Below are 22,400 nucleotides of genomic sequence, written 5' to 3'. Positions count from 1 at the left end.
TTTTAGGAAAGCAATTAATATTTAATTTAATTATAATCAAGTACTATTTATTTTTTATTCCACATCAGAACTGTTTCAAATTTTAGCCAAATTAAAAATTGTTTTATGGGTACATATTAAATTGTTTGATACTGATATTTAGCAGTACAATGATTCTGATAGGAGTATAACTGAATTACATTAAACAAAAATAAAACAAAATACCTTTTAAAAAAGGTAAATTCCTTTTAACACTCAGAAATTGCTATTTATATAAACATTAAGAAAATCCTTTAACTCTCTAACATGGATGATCATCTAGATCAGCGGCTCCCACAGTGAGTGCTGTGGCACCCCAAGCCTATGCCAGGGGTGTCACAGACAAAACCCAATTTCTCAAAATATTTAAATTAAAATAGAAAATATACAGTGCATCCAACATTTACTTTGCACTGTTTTTTTCTTTTTTTACTACATACTCAACTATATTTTAACTCGTCAAAAGTACGAGGGTGGTTTGAAAACTTCTCAGAATGTACTAGAAAGAAGTGTCTTACCTCGGTAGAACTGCTTTTCAACATAGTCTTCCTGTAGACTAATGCATTTGGTCCAGTGATGTTCCAATGCCTTGATCCCATCTCGATAATGAGATTCCTCCAGACCTGCAATTCAGCTGTCAGTTCTTCCGTTGTAGGAAATCTCCGTCCACCTAGGAAAATTTTCAGCTTGGGGAAGAGATGAAAGTCTAATGGTGCCAAGTCAGGTGGACGTGGCAACAATTCCTACCATAGTTCATGAAGTTTTGCCATGGCAATAGCACTTGTGTGGGGATGGGCATTGTCCTGATGAAAGATGATTTTTTTCCTGGCCAAACTAGGCCTTTTTTCGCGTATCTTTTCCTGTAGTTGGTCTAGGAGGTTAGCGTAGTATTGCCCCATAACTGTTTGGCCAGGGAGAAGATAATCTACGAGCAGAATGCCTTTTACATCCCAAAAAACTGAGGCCATGACCTTCCGGCCAAACGTACTGCCTTTGCTTTCTTTGGTGGTGGTGACTCAGCATGCTTCCACTGCTGTTTTGTCTCTGGGGTATAGTAGTGGACCCAAGTTTCATATGTTGTCACAAACTGGCTCAAAAAATCTTGTTGGCTACGCTGAAAACGGGCCAGATTTTGTTAGGACATTTCCAATCTGCTCCAATAGTCAATAGCTGCGGCACCCATCTTATGTATAATTTTTTCATTCCCAATTCTTCGGTTAAAACGTGATATACCCATTTAGAAGACATCCCTACAGCTTCAGCAAGCTCACGCACTATCAGTTGACGATCCTCCATGACATTTTTATGCACTTTTTCAATAAATTCTGGGGTTGTAGCACTTTTTGACCATCTACTACGCGGATCATCATCTAAGCTCTCCTGACCAAATTTAAACTCGCTGGTCCATTTGGTGATAGTTGAATAAGAAGGAGAAGAGTCTCCCACTGTGTTATGAAAGTCGGCATGAATTTCCTTTGCTTTCATACCTTTCTTTACAAAGTACTTAATCGTTGCTCGAACCTCAGTTTTTTTCCTTGTCACAAATCACTATGCATAAAACAACAACAAAGAGTTGTCACTACCACTCATGCAACGTGTTCACACACTAAGGATCTGTGATTATTGCGTGGGAACCTTGTTGCTCTAGCACTGACATCTGGAGGTGGTTCCGAGAACTTTTCGAACCACCCTTGTACCAAAATTTTTTTTATCTTTAGAAGTGTCCTGCAAAACTTGTATAGCACAAAAAGGATGCAGCAGGCAAAAACAATTTGGGAACAGCTGCCTAAAATTTGACAGATATCGAAGGAATCATTTTCATTGTGGTTTTTCCATTGCTTCGAACATTCCTCTATTTCTTATTTTCCACAAAATTCAAACATTCCATTTCTTACTGTGGTAATAATACCTTTCAGGGTATTTAATGTCCTCTGGCAAGTAAAAGACCTATAGCAGACACCTAAGAAGTAGATTTTTTTTAATTTTTATATTATTGTCTTTTTACTGATGATCTAAATGTGAATCAGATTTGCATGATTTTTTAATCCTATTCGAAGACATTTATTGTTCCAAATTCAGATCTCTTATCCAGTACATGAGTAGCCCATCTCCCTGTTTCATTTAAGATTCCAATTTTTTGTGAAAATGTCAAATTTTAAAAAGTGTTAATTTCACATAAAATCTGGAGAAAAAAATATGCATAACAGCAACATATTTCCTCATTTATAAACAATACATTATTTTTGTCTCAGGAATAGGATTGAACGATTGAACAATATCTTGGGCCTATCGAACTGACCTATTTATTTACATGATGATGAGCATTATGAGATAAACGATAAGAAAAAAATAATTATATTCAATTTCTTTTCTGAATAAAATTTAAATATTTAGGGATGATGCAATAAGTTTGTTCACTGTTCATTAAGTATATTTCAAAAACATAAATATTTCCTTCGTACACCAGAACCAAGTTTCAGTTTCTCAATAGGCCAGACAAAGGTTGTTCATTGTCTTGCACCAAAAAGTTTAATAATAAAAGACAGAATAATATATGAAACTAGTGGTCAACAAAATATGATTGAACAGGAAGTAAAGGAGAATTTCTATCTTCCTTCAGCTGTTCTAACAGTTCTTTTGATGTAGTTGCAAACACATGGGACATAGTAGTATGTGTTGTAGTCATTAATTGAGGCAAATCATCCAAACTCAGGCCACAAGTCTCCATTGGCGGAAGCACAGTAATTACTATCCTACCTAAAATAATATAAAATATAAATTTACAATAATTATACTTTAAAAAATGCAGTTTATAAATTAAATATTATTTACCCTGTTCTAAAATACATTCTTTTGAATGGAGGAAATAAAATCTAGTGAAGACAACTGGAAGAATAGGTAACTGTGCAGTTATAGCAGCATGAAATGCTCCTTTCTTGAAAGCATGAATCTCTCCAGTATTTTTCCTAGTTCCTTCAGGAAAAACCCACATTTTAATCTATAAAAGAACAAAATGTAATCACGTAAATTGTGTTTTGATTCTTGTATGTAGGAAATTAAAATGAGTATTTCTCATCAAACTTTATTCAAATCACTAAACTTGACAATTCCTCTGATATATGTTTATAAAGAAGTATTGCGATTAAATATCCATTTATATTTAATGTCAATCATTTGGCAAACTTGACATTTATCATAATAGAGGGTTTAGTATCAGATATATATTCATTATATATCTATTCATTCATTATATACCATAATTTCATGTATTCATATAAAATAAAACAAGCAAGTAGAAGTCTATAATGAACACATTCTTTCTTAAGATGATACTTGTGGAAGGTGATTAAAGAGGATTCGAAATTTTAAAAAATCCAAGATTCAGCATGGCCATCAATTCCATATGAAACTGATAACTAAGGAATAAGGTGATAATGATAATGGGATACTTATTTTATATGGTAATCCTTTCGAGCCCCAGGAATGCATCTTTCCTGGTCTCCAAGGTTCTTCCTATAATATCAATATCATCTACAAAACCAAAGAACATTCCAGTTTTATTGAAAATTGATCATCCTCAAATTTCTTAAAAAATGTTACACGTATTTTTTCAAGCAGAGTGAAATTATTTTTTGTCTATATTTTACAGCATCAATGAGTACTACAAATTTTTAATGAGACAAAACATAAGAAACTCATACTATCTATTTTTATTGAGAAATATATAGACTAATTGTAAGTCAGCTGAATGATTCTAATCAGTAGTGCTAGCAGATGCCTTTGCTATCCATTTCCATTACAATAACTACTTTTGATTTTCTTTGAAAAGCTTTACTCTATTTTGATGATTTTTTTATTAATTTTTTTTTCTGAGTTCCACAAGGAAGTATATTTTATTTTATTCTCTAATTTCTGACCAAGAAAATTAGAAATTGATTTTTCATAAAGTTGAATCAGTATCATCTTTTTCTAAAACTTATTGAGTTGCCATTAGTTTTGATTTAAAAAAACTTTCACAGGCAGTCATTTTAGCAGATTTGTCTTGTTATTTTGTTTTACAAAGTTAATACATTTTATTTCTAGTATATCAATGCACAATAGACCAATCATTCTCAATTTCTCAATGGAACTAAGCTGAGTTCATTCTCTTTTATAATGCTTATTTTTATGTAGAGCACCATTTCAAATGAGGTAAGAACTCAGTAAACAGGATATAATTTGTTGTGCTGAACACAACTTCATTATGTCACTCTCAACCAATGTTTGTTTAACATTAACAATTTTTTTACAAGACATTTGGGATATTTTTTCTTTTAAATTTTAGAATTCGAAAGATGACAAGGCAATTTCTTTAAGCAATAAACAATGAGCAAACAAATTTAGAGTTACTTCCATAAGTTGAATTTAAGATCATTGATGTTTAATTAAAAACATTCTAGAAAAATTAAATGAAATAAATCTGGTTAGAGCAAGGGAAAAAACTTGAGAAAATAAATGAAGATCTGATTACAGAACAAATTAAATTATTTTAAATTAAAAAAAAATTCTCTTTGATTGCACCCCTGACCATCATCTTTATATTTGGAAAAATACGGTCATTATATATATATATATATATATATTAGGAATGTTTATTCACACTATTAAAAACTATATAGTTTACAGTATAAATCCTCTATTGGAGAGAAATTCCCAAGAGTCTCTGGTTCAGAAAGGTGTAGGTTCGATACCCGCCTGTAACAATTAATATTTATTTATTTTTGGATGAATCTTGATGCTTCTTCTCCAGTCAATACGGGGCAGCAACCTCTAAAAGCTAAAAGAGGTTGACAAAAAAAGACTGTTAGATTTAAATGCCAGTCTAATTCCCTACCCCAGTGCCAGATGGTACAGTTGATTATCTAATTTTTAAAGTTACATTTCCAAGACAAAGATACAACCCAAAAACATTCATATTATTTAAGTTTCATTGTTAATCTGAAATATAATTGCTGAAATAGCATTTACATTTTATATCAAAATTCTATGTAATGTACATAGTAAAGAAAATAAATTCTTAGTTAAATAAGCATTCAGGTACTCATGGGTGGATTTCGAGAAATAACATGTGTTTCATCATGACTGGATAGATAATTTATCAGAGAAGTTTATGGAAAAGTAACTTAACGCAAAAAGCTAGTACAATTTTAATTGGGTCATTAAATATCAATGAAAAAATAACATGCCAAGATATTTTCCTGGATATGATCCTGGATAAACAATTATTTTAAATTAGGTTAGAAAAGTTTAGAATTAACACATAGCCAGAATCACTGACTAAATTAATCAAAAAATGAAACATTATGAAAAATTCTCTTTAAATAATCAAAATAAATTCCTAATAAAAATAATGTTCTAACAGTACCAAACTAGATTATGGAAAGTAGTTCATTTCATGGCAGAAAAAAAAAAGTCTAAAACAAACATCATACACATATTTTCACATGCCAATGAATATTTATCTTAAAATAAAATAAAATAACTTAAAAAAAATGTAATAAATAAAAATTAAAATAAAAAAAATATACTAACATTCACTAAGATGATCAGGCATTATGAAACTTCTCGCTCATGTAGGAAGTAACAAAATAAATAATCTAAACAAAAATAGGCAATAAAATTAATGCATATAAATAAAAGACAAAAAGCAATAGCAAACACATGAATAAAATAATACTTTTTTTTCATGGAGATGCTTAATTGAATTATTAATAGCTAATCTGGAAGCCTCAGAATTCAGTCTATCAATGAACACAAGACCGCAAAGCCAAGCTGCTATTCCGAATGGTCCTGCATAGAGTAACTCCTTTTTCGCAACAACAGTACACCTCCTCATAACCGGCCATAATTCAAACATACCTAAAATTTTAAAAATGTCTCATTTCTCTAATTAGTTTCTAAAATATGGCAATCAGTTTTTTTTTTTTTTCTACTGACCTAGAATGTCAATAGAACTTTGATGATTTGCAACAATTACACAAGGTTCTTTTTTTTTTAAATAATCCTCTCCTCTGAGCTCCCATTGAAGTCCCAAAATATCAGATATGTGTCTACACAAGAATGAAGCAAGTCTAAAAAATATGAAATTTATTTTATGAAAGAAATATTATATTTATGTCAAATTAAAAATCACTGCACTAACATTAAATTTTCAACATTTCTTGGTTTCCAAATCATTATCGGGATTACGAGAACAGATGTTAACATAATGAGGCCATAATAAATCACAAATTTTAAATAATAGCGAAACGAATGGCTATGTTCATAAAGTATAGGAAGCAACAAAAGTATAACAATGGTAATTAATTCTGTAACGCTCATGACTTGATGCATAGCTATGGTAATTTTATCCCCAAGAGTAGGAGTTCCAAAGAAACCGAATCCTTTGTTTTAGTATTAAAACTAAACACCTAAAAACCTCTAACAATTTAAAAATCACTAGTGTTTGAACTGCTAGGTGATAAGGGAAAAAAGTATACACAAACCATGTTTAGATAGAGAACTATCGATAGTTTAGATCCATGTAACAATATTGCCAACAAGGTATATATTGTTTGAATTCCATGTGTTAAATTGTATTGTTGATATATGTGTGGTAAAAATAGAAAGAATTATAAAAAAGATATTAATTGCTTTAATAAACTTTACTTACATAATTGAACACATTTTACAAAACAGTTGTTATAACCGTACTATGAACTGTAAAAAAAGATATTTTAACAAACACGTTTCAAAAATAACAAATTAATGTTCTTAGATCCACATTCACCGTCTCTAAAAAGAAATAAAGTCTTTGAGGTGAGCAGGTGGTCTTCTTGCACGTCTAGGACAATTAGGTCTGAATATGAAGGTGGCCCGCTTCGGTCTTGATTTAGTTCACCTTCAGTTTCTATTTCTGTCATCAGGCTGTCTAGTGAAGGAGCTTTTGAGTTATTTTCTGACATGCTTATTTTATTGGTAAGATCCTCTGGTCATATTAAAGAATCTCCAGTAGGTGCCAGATAGCGGGTTGAAATAGTTGACTCTCTACCATCTGGAAATTTGATGTAAACATCTTCGGGATTAGATTCTAGTTGCTCAACTTATTCTACTAGAGGATCGTATTTAGTCGCTCTGATATGATTCTTCATGAAGACTGGACCAGGTTTAGTTAAGTACGTAGGCAGAGAGCAACGATCGTCGAGGGTAATTGAACAACGCTTCTGCGGGGCGTTAGAGGTCGTGCAGAGGAGAGACCACATAGAGTGAAGAGCTTTTTACAGTAAATCTTACCATTACGCAGGTCTTATGCCCAAAGTTTTAAGAGCAAGCATAAAAGCTCTTCCAGACTATACCATTATATCTTTCTTATTCGTTTCCCTGAGGATTACAGAGAGTCGTCCGACTAGTAGCGACACCATGTGAAGTTATAAACGATTTTAGTTCCGCAGACATGAATGAACTACCTTAATCTGAATGGATTTACGCACGTGTGCCAAAGACAGCAAAAAGTTTATTCAAGTGCGTTATCAAATTCTGAGGTGTGTATGCTTGGGAAGATGATCGCAAATCTCGAGAATTCGTCCACAACTATAAGTCGATATTTATTTTTTGATTCAGATGGAAGAGGGCTTTTGAAGTATAGATTAATGCGTTCAAAAGGAGTAGTAGCATTTATTAGGTGCCCAGTAAGTGAAAAGTAGCGTAGTTTTGATTTTGCACGCACTGTACATGCTTTGGTAATTTTTCTAACATCTAATGAATAGAGGAGGTTCTTAGCTCTAACCCAATGTGATATCATAGTTATTCAAGGATAGCAAAGCGAGTTATGCAGGGTTTGCAGATCTGTAATTGAATTAGCCACAGCGCATGTTATTGAAAGAGTATCTGCGTCACCAGGACGATAGACGATGTCAAATTTGAAGCAGAAGAGTTCTAACCGCCACCTCACGATTTTCTCATTTTTTAGCGTACACTTAGGCACTCAGGGCAAGGCAAAATGTGATTGGTCCGTACTGCTTCTGCCTTGTACATAAGGCCATCCTTTTTAGTTTTTAGCTTCACTTTTCAAATCATGTTACCCTCTTTATTATACTTCTTCTACTAAGGTGTCTAGAGGTAAGTTATGAACATATCTAAGGCAAGTGTTTGATTTTTCTTAACTATTTACCCAAAAAATGTTTATTTTTTAAATATATGTTTTTAGCTTTCATATATTTGTGGAACGTATGACCAAGTAGGCTTCCTTAAGTAAGAATATGTATAAAGGCTCAAATGGGACAGTGATAAGCTTTACCAACAAACCGTTCGCAGGTGCTTAATCAGTGCTCACCAGCGCGCTAATGCTCTTGGAAAAGGAACATCGAATTCATCAAGCCCAAATAAATTATTTTTTATTTTTTACGTCACACTTAATTATGGAAAATTGGAAATTGTTATGTATGCAATATTTGATCAATAAAGATATAAAACAGAAATGTTCTGTACCATCATAAGTAAATAGTAATATTAGACACCTCTCGACATCAATATCCGAGATGAATATATATGAAGAGGCAGTCTCTTTCAGAGTTTGTTACTCCTATTCCAGCTTCTAAGTGGTTAAAAAACAAGCTGGTCACCCGCTAGATAAGAAGACTGGTTGGTGTCTTCCGTTGCATAAGCTTTTCCTTTACAACTTACGCCTGGTTATCTCCAGCGTTGTGGTTACGTCGAAAGACTGGAGCCCTTTCGGGTGCCCTGTCTATCTTAGCAGTTTCTAATTGCTACCTACCTTCTAACATTGGTAACTGAGAATATGAATGAATACGTAGTTTTGAGGTTTTCTGAGAGACCATATTAACCATCCTCGATAACCCTGTCTGTAGTTTTAGTCTTACATTTAATTGTGAATGATGTTCAAGGAGAGAATATAATAATCGCAATAATTATATTTGGTTTTCCTGTCATCACTTGGAACAGTTTATGAAATATACTTTTGCGGTCATTGTTCATTTTCGAAATAGGGTAGGAAAGCATTTTGATATTATGGAATATGTTGAAGTTCAGTTTCAATTGTCGTTTCTAATCAAACTGGAATGTGATGAAAGAGTGCTAGTGATAAAGGGTTTGGTGGTGAGTGCATATAATGTATAAGAGGGAAGGTCAGGGTATCATTCCGAGTGACCACTACAAAATAAAGTCAACCAGCCCAGGTCGGATTGAGATATGCCACTATTAAACCAAAGAAGCGATATGTATATTACTTAATTATTAATACATTAATACTTATTTTTAACTTTATTTTTTTCTTTGCTTACCTGATAAATTTTATAGTATATAATGTATTTATTTAGTTATTTTCATTAAGTTAGATCTATTTTATCTGAATAAGAATTTGTCGCTGGATAGTTCTAGAAGAGTTTAGATGAGATTTCTGTAGGATTTTGGATGGAAAAAACTGGTACTCATGTTTGATTAAAAGAAAATTATTTAAGTACATTTTAACTGTTTAGGTCCTGTTTTTTTTTTCGTGGAGGTGCGCGCTTAATCAAGGAATTTGCCAATTACTACTATTTTGGAGTAATGATTCAAATATCGATTATTTATATAACTTTTTTACATTGTGTTTGATTACCTAACCTTCTTCTGGGGTAACCTATAAGTACTCAAATTTTTTATAAATTGACTGGAAGGTCTGTAATTAACATGAAGATTAATTAGTTTTTCTGATTTTTTGAGAGGATGTTATGAATTTCGCATTTATTGTTATCAATGGCAGTAGTATGGCACCAAGTTGTATTTGCTTTAGATGCAAAATATAATGCATTGAGAGCTAAAAACAACCCGAATTTTCGTAAATATAATTTTCCTATTGATACAGATACTTTTTTTTAAATCCTTTTTTAATTTATTGGTCTTTTTATATAGGCACTCTTTACATAAGGAGGAGAAATCAATTACTCCTTGAATTTGGAACATGTAAAGAACATGGATTTTGGAAAGAATATTTAAAAATAAGAGGTCTCATTTTACAGAATCGTTATGGTCTTGCCATTGATCAGATAAGCTTGAGGAGACAAAGCATCAACTGGGTAACCACGATTTATTTTTAATGGAGTGACCAAGTTTAGTAGGTTAATCAGGTTTGAGTCTGGTTGTACTGAAAATTTGTATTTTGTCATATGAGCTCTAGATTAACTTGAGTAAAGAAACCTTTGTGGGGTCTAGCTTCAATAAATTGTTTGCTTGGTCCTTTATTAGGGTGGGAAATAAACTAGAGGGTTGGACAAAAAATAATTTGTCCTCACCGAATAATGAATCCAAAGTGTGAATATTGAATGTGTTGGGCATATAGTTAATTAATGAACACACAATAAGTGAGATAGGTAAGTTCAGTTAATTAGGTACTTTGAGTTAGTACTTAATATAATATAATATAATAATCAGTAGGTACTTACAGTAATTAGGAATATAATAAAATATCTGTTTAATCATGATGATTGAATGAAATAATGATACTTATAATGTTTTATTATTATGTAATCCATCCACATCACATATCCATATCATATACCAGTAGTAATAATAGAAATTTCAAATTAATAATAATAACATAATAATTATTAAAATTATTCCATCGCTTCATGTTTTTTGTAAAACTAAACTTTACGGTAGTATTCAGCATGAAATGCTCCGTGAGTGCAGGTGAAATTGGCTAAGAAAGATGAATGCTTGCAAAATTACACACATAATCTCACACGGTATTGTTATTACCCAAGTTTAAAATTTCCAGAGCCCTCCTATGCCCCATGATTTACCCATTTATCATGAAACACTTGAAAAAAGAGTTTGTTTTTATTATTGTGTATTAGAAAAATTTCTCAATGTTACCTTAAACCATGTATCTTATGAACTATACACGGGAATGTTTGGATCACATTTCATATAACATTGCATTTAATTGATGTTTTCTGAAGAATACCCAAAAGATTTTATGAAGGTTAGTGGAAAATCGACTATAGCTCTACAGGGTGTTAAAAAGCAAAAACCAAAATCTAAGGGCATCTTTACCTATGCCATTGTACATGGTGGTAGGAAATAAAGATCAATTTTTGATTCAGCACACTTTAAAACATTATTTAGCAGAAATATCATATGCAGTTTCTTTTTAGTTTCAGACTTGTGTTATATTTCAAATTTAGATTTTAAAAACTAATATTATTTAATAAGTAAGTATTGAAGACCTTTGTCTCTTTTAGGCCAGTTCTGATAATGCAACATCTCTACAAGAATGTGATGATAAATTTAGTATTACTAAAGATGATATTCTTACACCAACAAAAGAAGCAGAAGCTTCAAGAGCAATAGTTGGTAACAGCAGTATATCTGAAAATTATGCCTTTGCTGGTGTTCATCACATTTTTGACCAGGTATAGGACATAGTTGTCTTCATTTATTTCATGTTTTCTATTTTCAGCATTTATAAAACATTCATTATTATAATAAAATGATCAACAATGTATTTTAAATAGTTACTGTAATCATTATTGTTTATTAGTAATTATCAAGTTCGTTTGATCTTCAAAGATTTTGATGTAAAGAAAAAAGTAGTTTGAAATTTGATATAGAGAAAAATTAGCTTGAGCTAGAAAAATGATTGAATATAATCATTACTTTTGGTGTTCACCAGTATGTTTTAAAACTATCAGCAAACTATCTAGGGCTAAGGCATGTGGAGTGAAGGATTTAGAATAGAAAACCATCCTACTTGATGGTTTGCTGACAGTTTTGAATCATACTGATTTTTTAATATGTGTTACTTGTATAGCATACCGCTGCAGTGACAATGGTCAAATTTGCTAATAATGATCGTGCTCGACTGTGTTGTGTTTCTAACGATTCGACTGTTTCTATTTGTAATGTTTTAACTCAACCACCAACTCTGGAGTGTATATTGCGAGGCCATACTCTTGCCGTTACTGGTGAGTGCATATATATTCAATAATAAGTAATTATGAAAACCTGATTATTATTTCTTCATATCAATTTAATTATCATACAAATAAGTAAAATTTTCTTTAATTAGGCTATTGTAATAAGTTTTATTGAATTTTTTTTCAATTGATACAAATTTATTATTAAAACATCTAATTCAACTATATATTTGGACGCCATTAATTTCCCTATTTATGTTGCTTGTGCTAATATTATGTATTGTGCTAACCATTTAGGATAAATTTTGAGTAATTGACTCCTCCTTGCAAACCTGCTGTAGTATTTAGGGTAGCAGCGTACCCTATTTTCTTTTTGAAGAGAAAATGAAGCCAAAAAATGGTAATTGACCACCCTACATTTAGGTAAATAGGAATTTTCCCCAATAATCTTTATAACTGTAAATCTGACCTGAATGCAAAATGTAGGAAATCCATCGCCTGAGCAGTGATACCTTGAAACCAAAAAAAAAATTATTTTAATTTTTCAAAAAATAAGTCAAGAGATGTCTGTTCTCAACCATCATTTTTTAGAATACCTATATATTTTTTTCTGATTTCAAGAACTCTCTAGAATAAAGCATTAATTTTTGTATTTTTAAAATGATATACATTTTTTTCCTTTTTTTTGGAGCTATCACAGTTTTATACTTTAAATGATGTTTTCAGTTATTTGGTTTATCATTCCTGAAAATCCATTTTGTTGTTCTCATGAAATTCGTGCTTTAATAAAAAAATTTGTGTTATCAAGTTATGCTTGATATATTACATTTCACTTAAAACAAAAAATAAACAAAAGTATTAAACATTTTAGATGAAAACCTTAACATTGACATTAATACAGGTTTTAGCAGACCCCAGGCAATGCTAAAGTTGGGCATTCTATCGGCTATAGTTAGCTTACAAATGTCGAATGAGTTACTTGATTTTAACACTTAAACTAACTGCATGTTTAACATACTTATCATAGGTTGCTTGATTACTCATAATCTTTTACCCTTTCTTTTAAATAGGTTGTTTTCTAATTTTCTTTTTTTTCTAAATCATGGAGATCTGTACCACATGTGATATGATATTTTTATGGAAATACAAATAACCTCACCTCATCACAGTGGACAATAACCAGTTGCATATTGCTGCTAACCATTATACCATGATACAGAATTAAGTGCCCATAAGTTTGTAGGAACTGGTCTCTTTGAAGCCAATGCTGCTATGCTCTTCCCCGCAATGTACATTCAATAATCTGGATTTAAGAAAAGTGATAAATTGGTTAAAATCCATGAACATTCAGGATCAGAGGATTACCTAGGATGTTTATTCATGGGCCAGTTAGTCACTATAAAGTCATGTTACAGACTTGGTGTTGGCCTTCAGTAGGTTACCATAACTTAACCAGAGAAGGTGCAATAACCATCTGAGAATTGTGGGTGTTGTGGACTACTGCCGAGAATGGTCATCCATTTTAGCAGTTAACTTGGTCAACAGCACTAAATTTCATCTACCTAATACAATTTTGGTTTTCTGTTTTTTATTATCACACAGACTCCTTATGAACTGGAATATATTAAATCTGTAATGGAGGTTATAACCCATTGATTGTTTGGGCTTCTTTTAAAATTTTACTTTTTGGCTTACTTACACATTTCCTCATAATTCAAAATTTGATTTTGAGTTCATTTCGTCTGCTTTTCTTATGTTATAAATTAATAAATACAAAATTTTTTATTTGAATTTGTGATGTATGGATCTTTTACATTTTTAATGTTAATTTTATCACTTAGCTAATATTTTAATATCTTCTAATAAAAGATTTTATTAATAGGTTTTCATTTTTTAAGATAATGTATTATAAGATTCATTGAATGGTCATTTTTCATGGGAAACAGACTCTGGACCAAAGAAACCTTAAATCTGTAAAGGAATAATATAATTTTATATTTGGATTGTGTTAATTATTTTGTAATTAACAATAGCACTTTTGTGAAAATTCATGATGAAAGTGTTTTTAGTGCTAATGAAGAAATTTAATATTCTAGGATGTGATTGGTCTGCTTCAAACGATATGCTTGTTACAAGCTCACTTGATGGCCAGATATGTTTGTGGAGTGCAACCAATGGGGTCTGTATTAGGGCTGTCAGAGATATTGTACCTTCACAACTTTTTTCCTGCATCTTTAATCCTGTTAATAACAATTTTGTTGTTGTATCCTTTACATTTTATTGAAATGAATTTTTAATATGAATAACATTAAGCAGTATTTAAAAACCATCAGATATAAGGAATTAGAAATTAAGAATATTAATTTCTGTAGGAACCTTAAAATTGGTTGTGTTGCCTATATATAATATTCATAATATATGATTGAATTATTTACTGAGCTTTTTAATAATATTTTTACTTTAATAATTTATAATGTTATTATATATTACTAACTTTGCCCTGCTGTTCTCCTCACCATAAATTTAGAATATTCTTGCCTGCTTCATATACATATTGAAAAGGTGATATATGATCAAGTAAATTTAATTAAAACAATAAAATCAAAAGTTTCTGGAAAAAAAGTACTAATAACTTAGAAAAAAGTATTTTCTCAAGTCAATCCAATCCTCATTTTATTGCATATATACAGTATAAGAAAAAAGATTTTGGTCTCATATAGCCTAAAGCCTTTCTCAATAAACAGTCGGGAAAAGGAGTTGTTCGAATAAGATTGGTTCTTGAGATTAATGCATTGAAACAAACACAAATTCTTTAGCTTTATATAACAGTATAGATTAGGAAATTGAGTCAAACATAAAAAAATCACTGCTGCCTAGGAGTGATCAAAATTAGGTTTTTTACATATTATTAATATTTGTAAAGCATTGTATTAGTATGTCTTAATAATTATTATATTAATTTTTGTAATTATTAGGAGATAATCACTCTCAAAATAAAGATTAATTTTTATTTCTATCATCAGGTCATTAAAATTACTCACTGATAAATGTAATTGTTCTTTTGAATTTGGAGAATAACTGAAAAATATTGTTTGAATGTTAATAGAAAAGTGTTTCTTATTGCATGATACCTTAACAACTTCACAGGCCGGTAATTCAAAAGGACAGGTTGAAGTCCTGAATATATCTACTGGCAAAAAAAATTCTAATGTTATGGGTGGAAGAGTTCTTTCGCTGGCTTTTGATTCCACTGGAAGTCTTCTGTGGGCTGGAAATGATGAGGTATAAGGATTTTACTTTAAAACAATTGTGTTTTGATTCTCATGATATGGGGCAGTGTGACCTTACTGTCTAAGGCAGGGGTGGCCAAACCCAAATGGTCTTGCTAGTCACTTCGGAAATTCATCATAACTCTGCTGGCCGCTTATAAAATTATATGTCCCCATATTAGATTTAGATCCACCATACAAATTTTTTCAGAGTGAAAAATTGAAGCATAATGAGTTATTATTCTAAATTCATAAATAAAACAGGCAATATCTGTCATATATTTGCAAGATTTTTAATAAAAAAAATAAATAAAAAAATAGACAAAAATGTAGTGTGAAATAAAATGATAATACACCCAACCTGGTTGTTGAGTTAGGTTATATAATAGTGTGATAAGTTAATGATTGGTTTTCACCTTCTTTGGCCATTATAAAATAAATATATTTTGTAAAAGTGTGATGAATCTCACAGGCCTGAAAATGTACCAGGGGGTAGCAGGTTTGCCACTCCTGGCCTAAAGGAAGTTTTAGTTGCCAACCGCCTTATATTCTAACCTAAAATATCTATTTAATTATGATGAATAAAAATTATACTATTTTATTTTCTCTGTTTTTACTAATTTCAAGGTATTATTGTCCTAGGGTGTAATCATGTCTTTTTTATTTGATATTAAAAGTGGAAAAATGACTAAGCGTCGCAGAATGTATCTTGGGAATAATGCATCTATTACCAGTATCAACTACAGGGCATGGATTAGTAGAGAAAGTCGAGATCCATCTCTGCTGATAAACATTTCTGCAAATTCTGTGAGGGTGTATCGGTAAACCTTGTTTTAATTCTTATTTATTGATCTCTATGTATGAACTAGAATATGTTTAGTGGGCTATTTTATCAACAATTCTTCCTCCATTGAAAGAAATATACTGGTGAGTTAGTTGTTGACAAGTCTGTGGTACAGTTAACGACAAACCTAAGTAAGAAAAATTTATTTTTATTGAGTTCCGACATTTCGGCCTATAGTGCAGGTCTAAGTAAAACAAGATAACAACCATGGTAGAATAAAAAAAACAAAACAGTTTTATAATAAATTATAAAATAACAAATATTAACATAAGAAATATATATTATAAGAAGGTATATATTACACAAATATTAATATAAGAAGGTAACATATAATATAAGAAAAAATGAGCAGTAATATAAGGTGATCAAAAACAGAATTAGAAAATGAAAAATATGAAAGAAAAAATAAAATGAAAAATTGATCTAGTACAAATTTGTAAATAATGAAAAATTAAAATTTACTTAATGAGAAATGTAAGAAAGTAAACTACAATACAAGATGTAATAAATATCATAAAAATATATTGTTAAAAATTACAAAATAAAAAGGTACAATATTTAAAATAAAAAGAATAAGTAATTAAATAAATAACAATTGAAAATAAATTAAATTAAATTAGTACAAAATAAAATAAAAATATATTGATAAAAAAGATGTATAATATTGTGGGAAAATTTACTCTTTTTTTTTTTTTTTTCTGTTTATCGTTAGTTTGAAGGATACCGAGCATTGAATGAAGTATGAGCAAATATTTTAAGTTTTTCTTGAATAAAATGAGGCATATGCCTTTAAATACTGTGATTACTAAGTAATCTAGCTAAAATTGATTTTTTAACATAATAAGACAAAATTTTCAACTACAAAAATCTTCCTCTCTCTGTCTTGTTCTCCACAACCCCTCTGAATCCACTGATATTTATCATTACCATATATTCTCTCTCTTTCTGATAACATTAAAAAACCTTATATTCCACCATTTCCAACGTTCAACTTGCCTTCATATCTCACAAAAAAATATTCAATGTCTATATACATCTTAAAGATCTTATTCCTGCCAAAATCTCTTGTTTCCAATCTGTAAGTATAATTCCTGTAACATTGGCGAAGCCAAATATCTTCTTAAAAAATCGCATCTCCCAACATAAATATCTCCCCCCATAACTCTACTGCCTCTAAATTCTTATACTCCTTATCCTTTAACCATTCTTTAGATTTAAAAAAACTTCCATTCTAGCTGTCATTGTCCCTAGCCATGACAAACCCCTCATCTCCAAAACTTTTATATTCAATCAGAATCTCCCATTAATAAAAAAAACTGACAATCAAAACTTATCCTAATCCTATCAGAAACTTAGCCTATTTATTCCCTTGTACTAAATTTATTCAAACATCTTTAACTTTTAATCCATTCTTAATCTTTCCCTACTTTTATCAAGTTTTATTTATATTCATATTTTTTATTTTATTTATTATCTTTCATTAATATAGAATCTTTTTATACTTATGATCATTGATTTATGTCCAGTTTTTATTTATTTAATTACTTATTCATTTTATTTGTGTATTTATAGTTTGTTTCCTGAAAACTCCCTACATTATTAAATACTTTGGATATTTTGCCTATTTTACACCCGTTTTGTCTACTTTTAAAATATTCTATTATATCATCTTTCATTAATCTTATTCTTATAAATTAAATTAAATCATTCATTCTTCACATTCTTGTGGTTTGCTATTATGTTGTCCTGCCCAACTATACCCAATATTTTTCTCTTCAAATCTACAATTTAACCCTTTGTTCAATAGTTGTTTATTTATTCATTAGTTAGTTAGCAGTTACCCAACAGTACTTAAATTCTATTCTATACATATTTGTTTGGTTCAATTAATCATTTTATTTTTTCTTTCATGTTTGTCATTTTCCAACTATGGTTTTTATCTTGTTACATTACATGTCTGTTCTTACATTTCTATTTATTTTTTTAATTTCTTGTTATACAGTTTTTTATTTTATTATGATTGTTATTTTGTTTTACTTAGCCCTGAAATGTTAGAACTCATTTAATAAGTTTTTTTTTTGTTCTTCATTTAACTGACCACACCCCAACCATCTTCTTATATAAAGAAATATACAATTTCTCTCATTATAGTTTGTTCAAGCAGAGTATAAAGAATATATTTAATAATAAAGTATGTTTATCAATTTTCTGTTGACCAATATTTGAATAGTCTTTTCAAACTTTGAATATAATATCTTATCATTATAGGGTTTAACTGGATTGATTTTGTTAAAAATGAGATAACAAGTTTTTTACAAATTTAATACAATTTACTTTAATCTTTTTTATAAACAGGGTAATTGAAAAGGATGGTTCCCTTTCATTGAGGAGGAGTTTCTTCGTAAAGCACCAAAACAATAACTTCATCCACTCATCATTTTGCCCAATAATGTCTTTCAGGCAAGGTGCATGTATAGGTATGTGTAGTTTTTATGCTTTTCCAAGAGATATTTCTTATACTTTATAGATATATTTAGTAAATATACAAGTAACAATAGGCTAAATTTTCAACTATAGACCTTAAAAGTATATTTTGAAGTAAAGTAGTAACAAAAATAAGTTGCAATTAAAGCTGGAGTGAAAGTAAATGCTTCAGCTATCCTCCTATTCATCTATAATGCTCTGATACAGGTCCTTTTTGTTACCTCATCAATATTTTTCTGTTGTACTTCATAACCAATTGGGGTTGATGAAAAGTCATGAATCAGTAAAAAAAAAAATTCATTTGGAGTTTAATTGCCTTAAAATAATGAGTCAGGGTTACGGTCAAAAAAAGAACAAATAGTTTAAAACTATTCCATCTTGAAATATTTAAATTGTTACGGTCAACTACATATACATATATATGAAAAATATAAATGCAAAACCTGAAAAACAGCAGCTTTATTTATACTGTAGTTATTATTTTACATTAACTATAGCAGTTTGAACTTTGTTAAAAATTTAGTATCCACTCATCTCTTCTGGATAACATGTTGGTGAATTGGATTGTGATTTATTTTATATTTTTTTAAAAATTTGTTTGTTAATTATTTTTTTCTTCCACAGTTACTGGCAGTGAAGACTCTTGTGTTTATTTTATTGATATAGAATGTGACAAAGAGAACAAACGAGCTATTATCAACAAACTACAAGGACACTCAAGTCCTGTTCTGGGGGTTAGTTTCAACTATGATGAAAGTCTGTTAAGTACCAGTGACCAACAGGGGCTTGTCATAGTTTGGACCAGATCTTCTAATGTTCAGTCATAATATTATTGTTGTTTTTAATGGTGTATGTTTATATATTTATTTTTGAAATTGTATATAAGAAATATATTTTATTTTAATTGTTTCTGTATTGTATTAAATAGTATATTGTTAGCATGACCAAAGTTGTATCTTTGGAATTTGATGACTTCGGATCACTAAACTTTAAGAGAAAACTTTTTCACTGTATGTCATTTACAACTTAGTTGTTCATTTACGACTCTATTTCTTCACATTATAGTTTTGTTTTTGTTTTTTTTCGATCAGGGTTTACAGATACTTAAACAAGAGATGACTTACAAAATTGCAACATTAGTTAGATTACATCAGCCTTTTCAAAATACTTTAATTTATATCCAGTATAATCATTAAGCACTTGGAAGGGCTATTTTTTCCCCAAATAAATCATTAGTAATTAGTCACAATGTGATTAGTTACATAAATACTAATGCTGCAAAATAAATCTTGATTTTCACATTTTGGTGTGATCAAGTTCTGAAATGAAGTTTTGGTCTTTTATATTTTCCAGTACTTCTGGGCTACTTGAAAACCACTCACTTTTTTATTTTAACTTCAAAGGATTGATTATTTATGTAAAGAAAATATGCTAATGAAACATTTATTTTCCACATTTTGACAATTTAATAAAATATATGAAACTTAAGAATTCATATTTAGCTTGAATCACATATATTTTATTGATAATCAAGTCACAAATAAAGTATAATACAAATGAAAAATATATTAATACTTTTTCCTATACAATATTTAAAATTAATGGTACTTTTCATAATACATTTTTTCACTTATAACAAGTTCAATAAAGTCTTTGGTTCGTATTAATTACAATCAATAAAATAAAGTTCATTTTCTCATGCAACACACATAACAAACTAGAAATACTCTTAAAATTAAAAAAATCACACTTGGTTGTCAAGGTAGCTAGAGCAACTTTAAAGTAATAAAATACTGGTAAATTTAAATACCATACAAAAATACCTATCACAGTAAAAGTGGTTTATAAACTCCTCATGCGACTACCAATGGCTCATCATCAGAAAAGCCTCTAATAACAGGAGAGTCTTCATCGTCTGAAATAAAAGAATATCACTTGTTAAAATAATAAATTAAAATTCCATTAAAACAGTAAAAATAATTAGTAACAAAAACTATATATATTCACTAAAATAAGGGTGTCAACTGAATAGGGTATAATTTTTGTGCAGTCATTTCTTTATATTCTCCCCAGAACACTAATCCTAATCAGAAACTATATCTAATATCATATGATTGTGTGTCTATATCAGATATATCTTTCTTCACTGTTCTAGTGTCATGAAGAAACAATTTTATGTGGAGAATAAAAATTTTCAATTTTAAGACACATAAAGAAAGGATGGGATGATAAAAACAACCTAATGGAAAATACTGGAGAGAAAAGAACAAGAAATATGATATTTCAGATTAAAAGTTATAATCAGGTAGCTGGAAGTTGTTATTCACTAAAGAGTGAGAACTAGCTCTGATTCATTCATTCATTCATACCGTTGCCACAACAGATGGATCAAATGGCCAACTTAATTGTACTTGTCCAGATCTCCATCGGAATTTCTTTAATACAATCTTCTAACCATCCTCTCCTCCTCCATTTAGATTAAGATACCCTGCAATTCTTCCAACTATTACAAATACAGTGTATAGAGATCCTTGTTTTTTTGAATTGAAACAATCCATTCTCTTCTACTAGTCCATAAAAGTATCTTGAAATCTTTATTTTGCACCTGTTAATACATTTATAGTCGATGCTTTATGCAATGCCCAGGTTTCTGATGCGTTTGTCATGATGGGATGGAGTTTTATAAAGCCTGAGCTTTGGTCATGTGACTGAGTAGCCTACTTCTAAAAAGTCCATATATACTGAAGTAAGATTGGTTTGTTGCCATTATACTGCATTTTATTTCTTTTTCCTCATCCAAGGAATTGTTAATAATCGATACTAAATATTTAAAGCTTTTGACACACGTAAATCTGTATTTTCCAATTATGAAATGCCTCTGTGGATAAAATGGCTCTAATTCACTGCTCCACAAAAATGTGATGACTTAGGAGGGAATATCATCATTTATTTATATTGACCATTAATTTCAAGTCCCATAGAGATTCAATTAACTTAGCATTTTAGCACTTAGCTACTCTTTATTCCAAATCATTCACTTGGTAAAAAAAAGGTGGACTATCGAATCAATTTATGAGCAGATCACCACTCTATAGTAAACAGTATCAATAAATATAATCTCAACAACTCCATCGATATTTTAATCAAATTTTATACATTCTTAATATTTAGTAGTTAACATCTATTAATAATAGAACCATGTTTTTAACTGGAGTTTTAAATGGTTATTAGGGAATGGTTAGTATTCGTTGAATTCAGCATATATGGCACCAACATCAGAATTGGTGCTTGTGGAAATAAACAAATTTATCGAATTGATAAGTCAAGATAACTCGCAACAATCTCATTAAGAGAGCAAAACAATATTTGAAAAATCTTCAAAGTCATACACAATTAAAAGAAAGGGTCTAAGTTAGTAACTTAGAGGTAAACAATTAGACAGATAAATGTTTCTCTTTCAATAGCTTATGTTTAAGTACAGAAATACTAATAAAACAATCTTAATCGTATATTTAATAATATAATAAAAATTAATAAAGTTCATGAAAAAATTGCATTACCAAGTCTGTCAGTGAAAATTGCAGCACCAGAACTGGTACTGTAGTGTGAGTTAGCAAAAGTTGTGAATGTATTCCTCAAACGGTAGTGTTTTAACATATATAGTGCGAGGACAGCAACCAGAATGATGAAGATAAGTGCGACAGGAATGATTACTGATAAAAGCCCAGCCTCACTAACAACAACCATTGAAGAATCTGAAAACATTCAAGTGTTAGTACATTTGAAATTCAAGAGAATTAATTATCTCTTAACACCAATAATTAGTGAGTAGAATAAGATGATGTCTACAAT

At 30.1% G+C, this 22,400-nt stretch overlaps 3 protein-coding genes across 4 annotated transcripts in view; 1 reads left to right on the top strand and 2 right to left on the bottom strand.

Annotated features, from left to right (window-relative positions):
* On the bottom strand, positions 1–6,536 carry LOC106689321 (1-acyl-sn-glycerol-3-phosphate acyltransferase alpha). 2 transcript variants are annotated; one of them, XM_014434240.3, is made up of 5 exons: positions 6,200–6,536; positions 5,995–6,128; positions 5,735–5,916; positions 2,851–3,016; positions 1–2,775 (listed from the first exon to the last, which is right to left on the bottom strand). In XM_014434240.3, the coding sequence occupies exons 1-5, from the start codon at positions 6,388–6,390 to the stop codon at positions 2,579–2,581; spliced, it is 870 nt and encodes a 289-aa protein (XP_014289726.1). In that variant the 5' UTR covers positions 6,391–6,536; the 3' UTR covers positions 1–2,578. The 2 variants fall into 2 exon arrangements, with proteins under 2 accessions (XP_014289726.1, XP_014289727.1); XM_014434241.3 differs by having other exon boundaries at positions 5,995–6,107.
* Positions 6,537–9,657: 3,121 nt separating this feature from the next.
* Positions 9,658–19,457, top strand: LOC106689320 (WD repeat-containing protein 13). Its single transcript, XM_014434239.3, has 9 exons — positions 9,658–9,871; positions 9,946–10,109; positions 11,277–11,447; positions 11,846–11,999; positions 14,048–14,214; positions 15,099–15,233; positions 15,863–16,041; positions 18,420–18,541; positions 19,173–19,457. The coding sequence occupies exons 1-9, from the start codon at positions 9,790–9,792 to the stop codon at positions 19,373–19,375; spliced, it is 1,377 nt and encodes a 458-aa protein (XP_014289725.1). The 5' UTR covers positions 9,658–9,789; the 3' UTR covers positions 19,376–19,457.
* An 806-nt stretch (positions 19,458–20,263) lies between these two features.
* Positions 20,264–22,400, bottom strand: part of LOC106689319 (sortilin-related receptor) — a gene marked incomplete at its 5' end in the record, with an annotated part of 39,072 nt that continues 36,935 nt past the window's right edge. The window contains 2 exon segments of the mRNA XM_014434238.2: positions 20,264–20,463; positions 22,109–22,303. Coding sequence (XP_014289724.1) covers positions 20,402–20,463; positions 22,109–22,303 — 257 coding nt within the window. The 3' untranslated portion in view covers positions 20,264–20,401.

This window comes from Halyomorpha halys, unplaced genomic scaffold (genome assembly GCF_000696795.3).
Source record: "Halyomorpha halys isolate HHAL.00 unplaced genomic scaffold, Hhal_1.1 Scaffold1329.1, whole genome shotgun sequence".
NCBI lineage: Eukaryota > Metazoa > Arthropoda > Insecta > Hemiptera > Pentatomidae > Halyomorpha > Halyomorpha halys.
The sequence above is the reverse complement of the archived record's forward strand: the minus strand, read 5'-3'. Positions and strand labels throughout refer to the sequence as shown.

Coding starts and splice junctions, on each gene's coding strand:
- LOC106689321 (XM_014434240.3), bottom strand. CDS start 6,390: ATGCATCAAGTCATGAGCGTTACAGAATTAATTACCATTGTTATACTT. Junction 5,917..5,994: donor AAGTTCTATTGACATTCTAG/GTCAGTAGAAAA, acceptor TTAAAATTTTAG/GTATGTTTGAATTATGGCCG. Junction 2,776..2,850: donor AGAATGTATTTTAGAACAGG/GTAAATAATATT, acceptor ATATTATTTTAG/GTAGGATAGTAATTACTGTG.
- LOC106689320 (XM_014434239.3), top strand. CDS start 9,790: ATGGCAGTAGTATGGCACCAAGTTGTATTTGCTTTAGATGCAAAATAT. Junction 12,000..14,047: donor CCATACTCTTGCCGTTACTG/GTGAGTGCATAT, acceptor TTAATATTCTAG/GATGTGATTGGTCTGCTTCA. Junction 14,215..15,098: donor TTAATAACAATTTTGTTGTT/GTATCCTTTACA, acceptor ACAACTTCACAG/GCCGGTAATTCAAAAGGACA.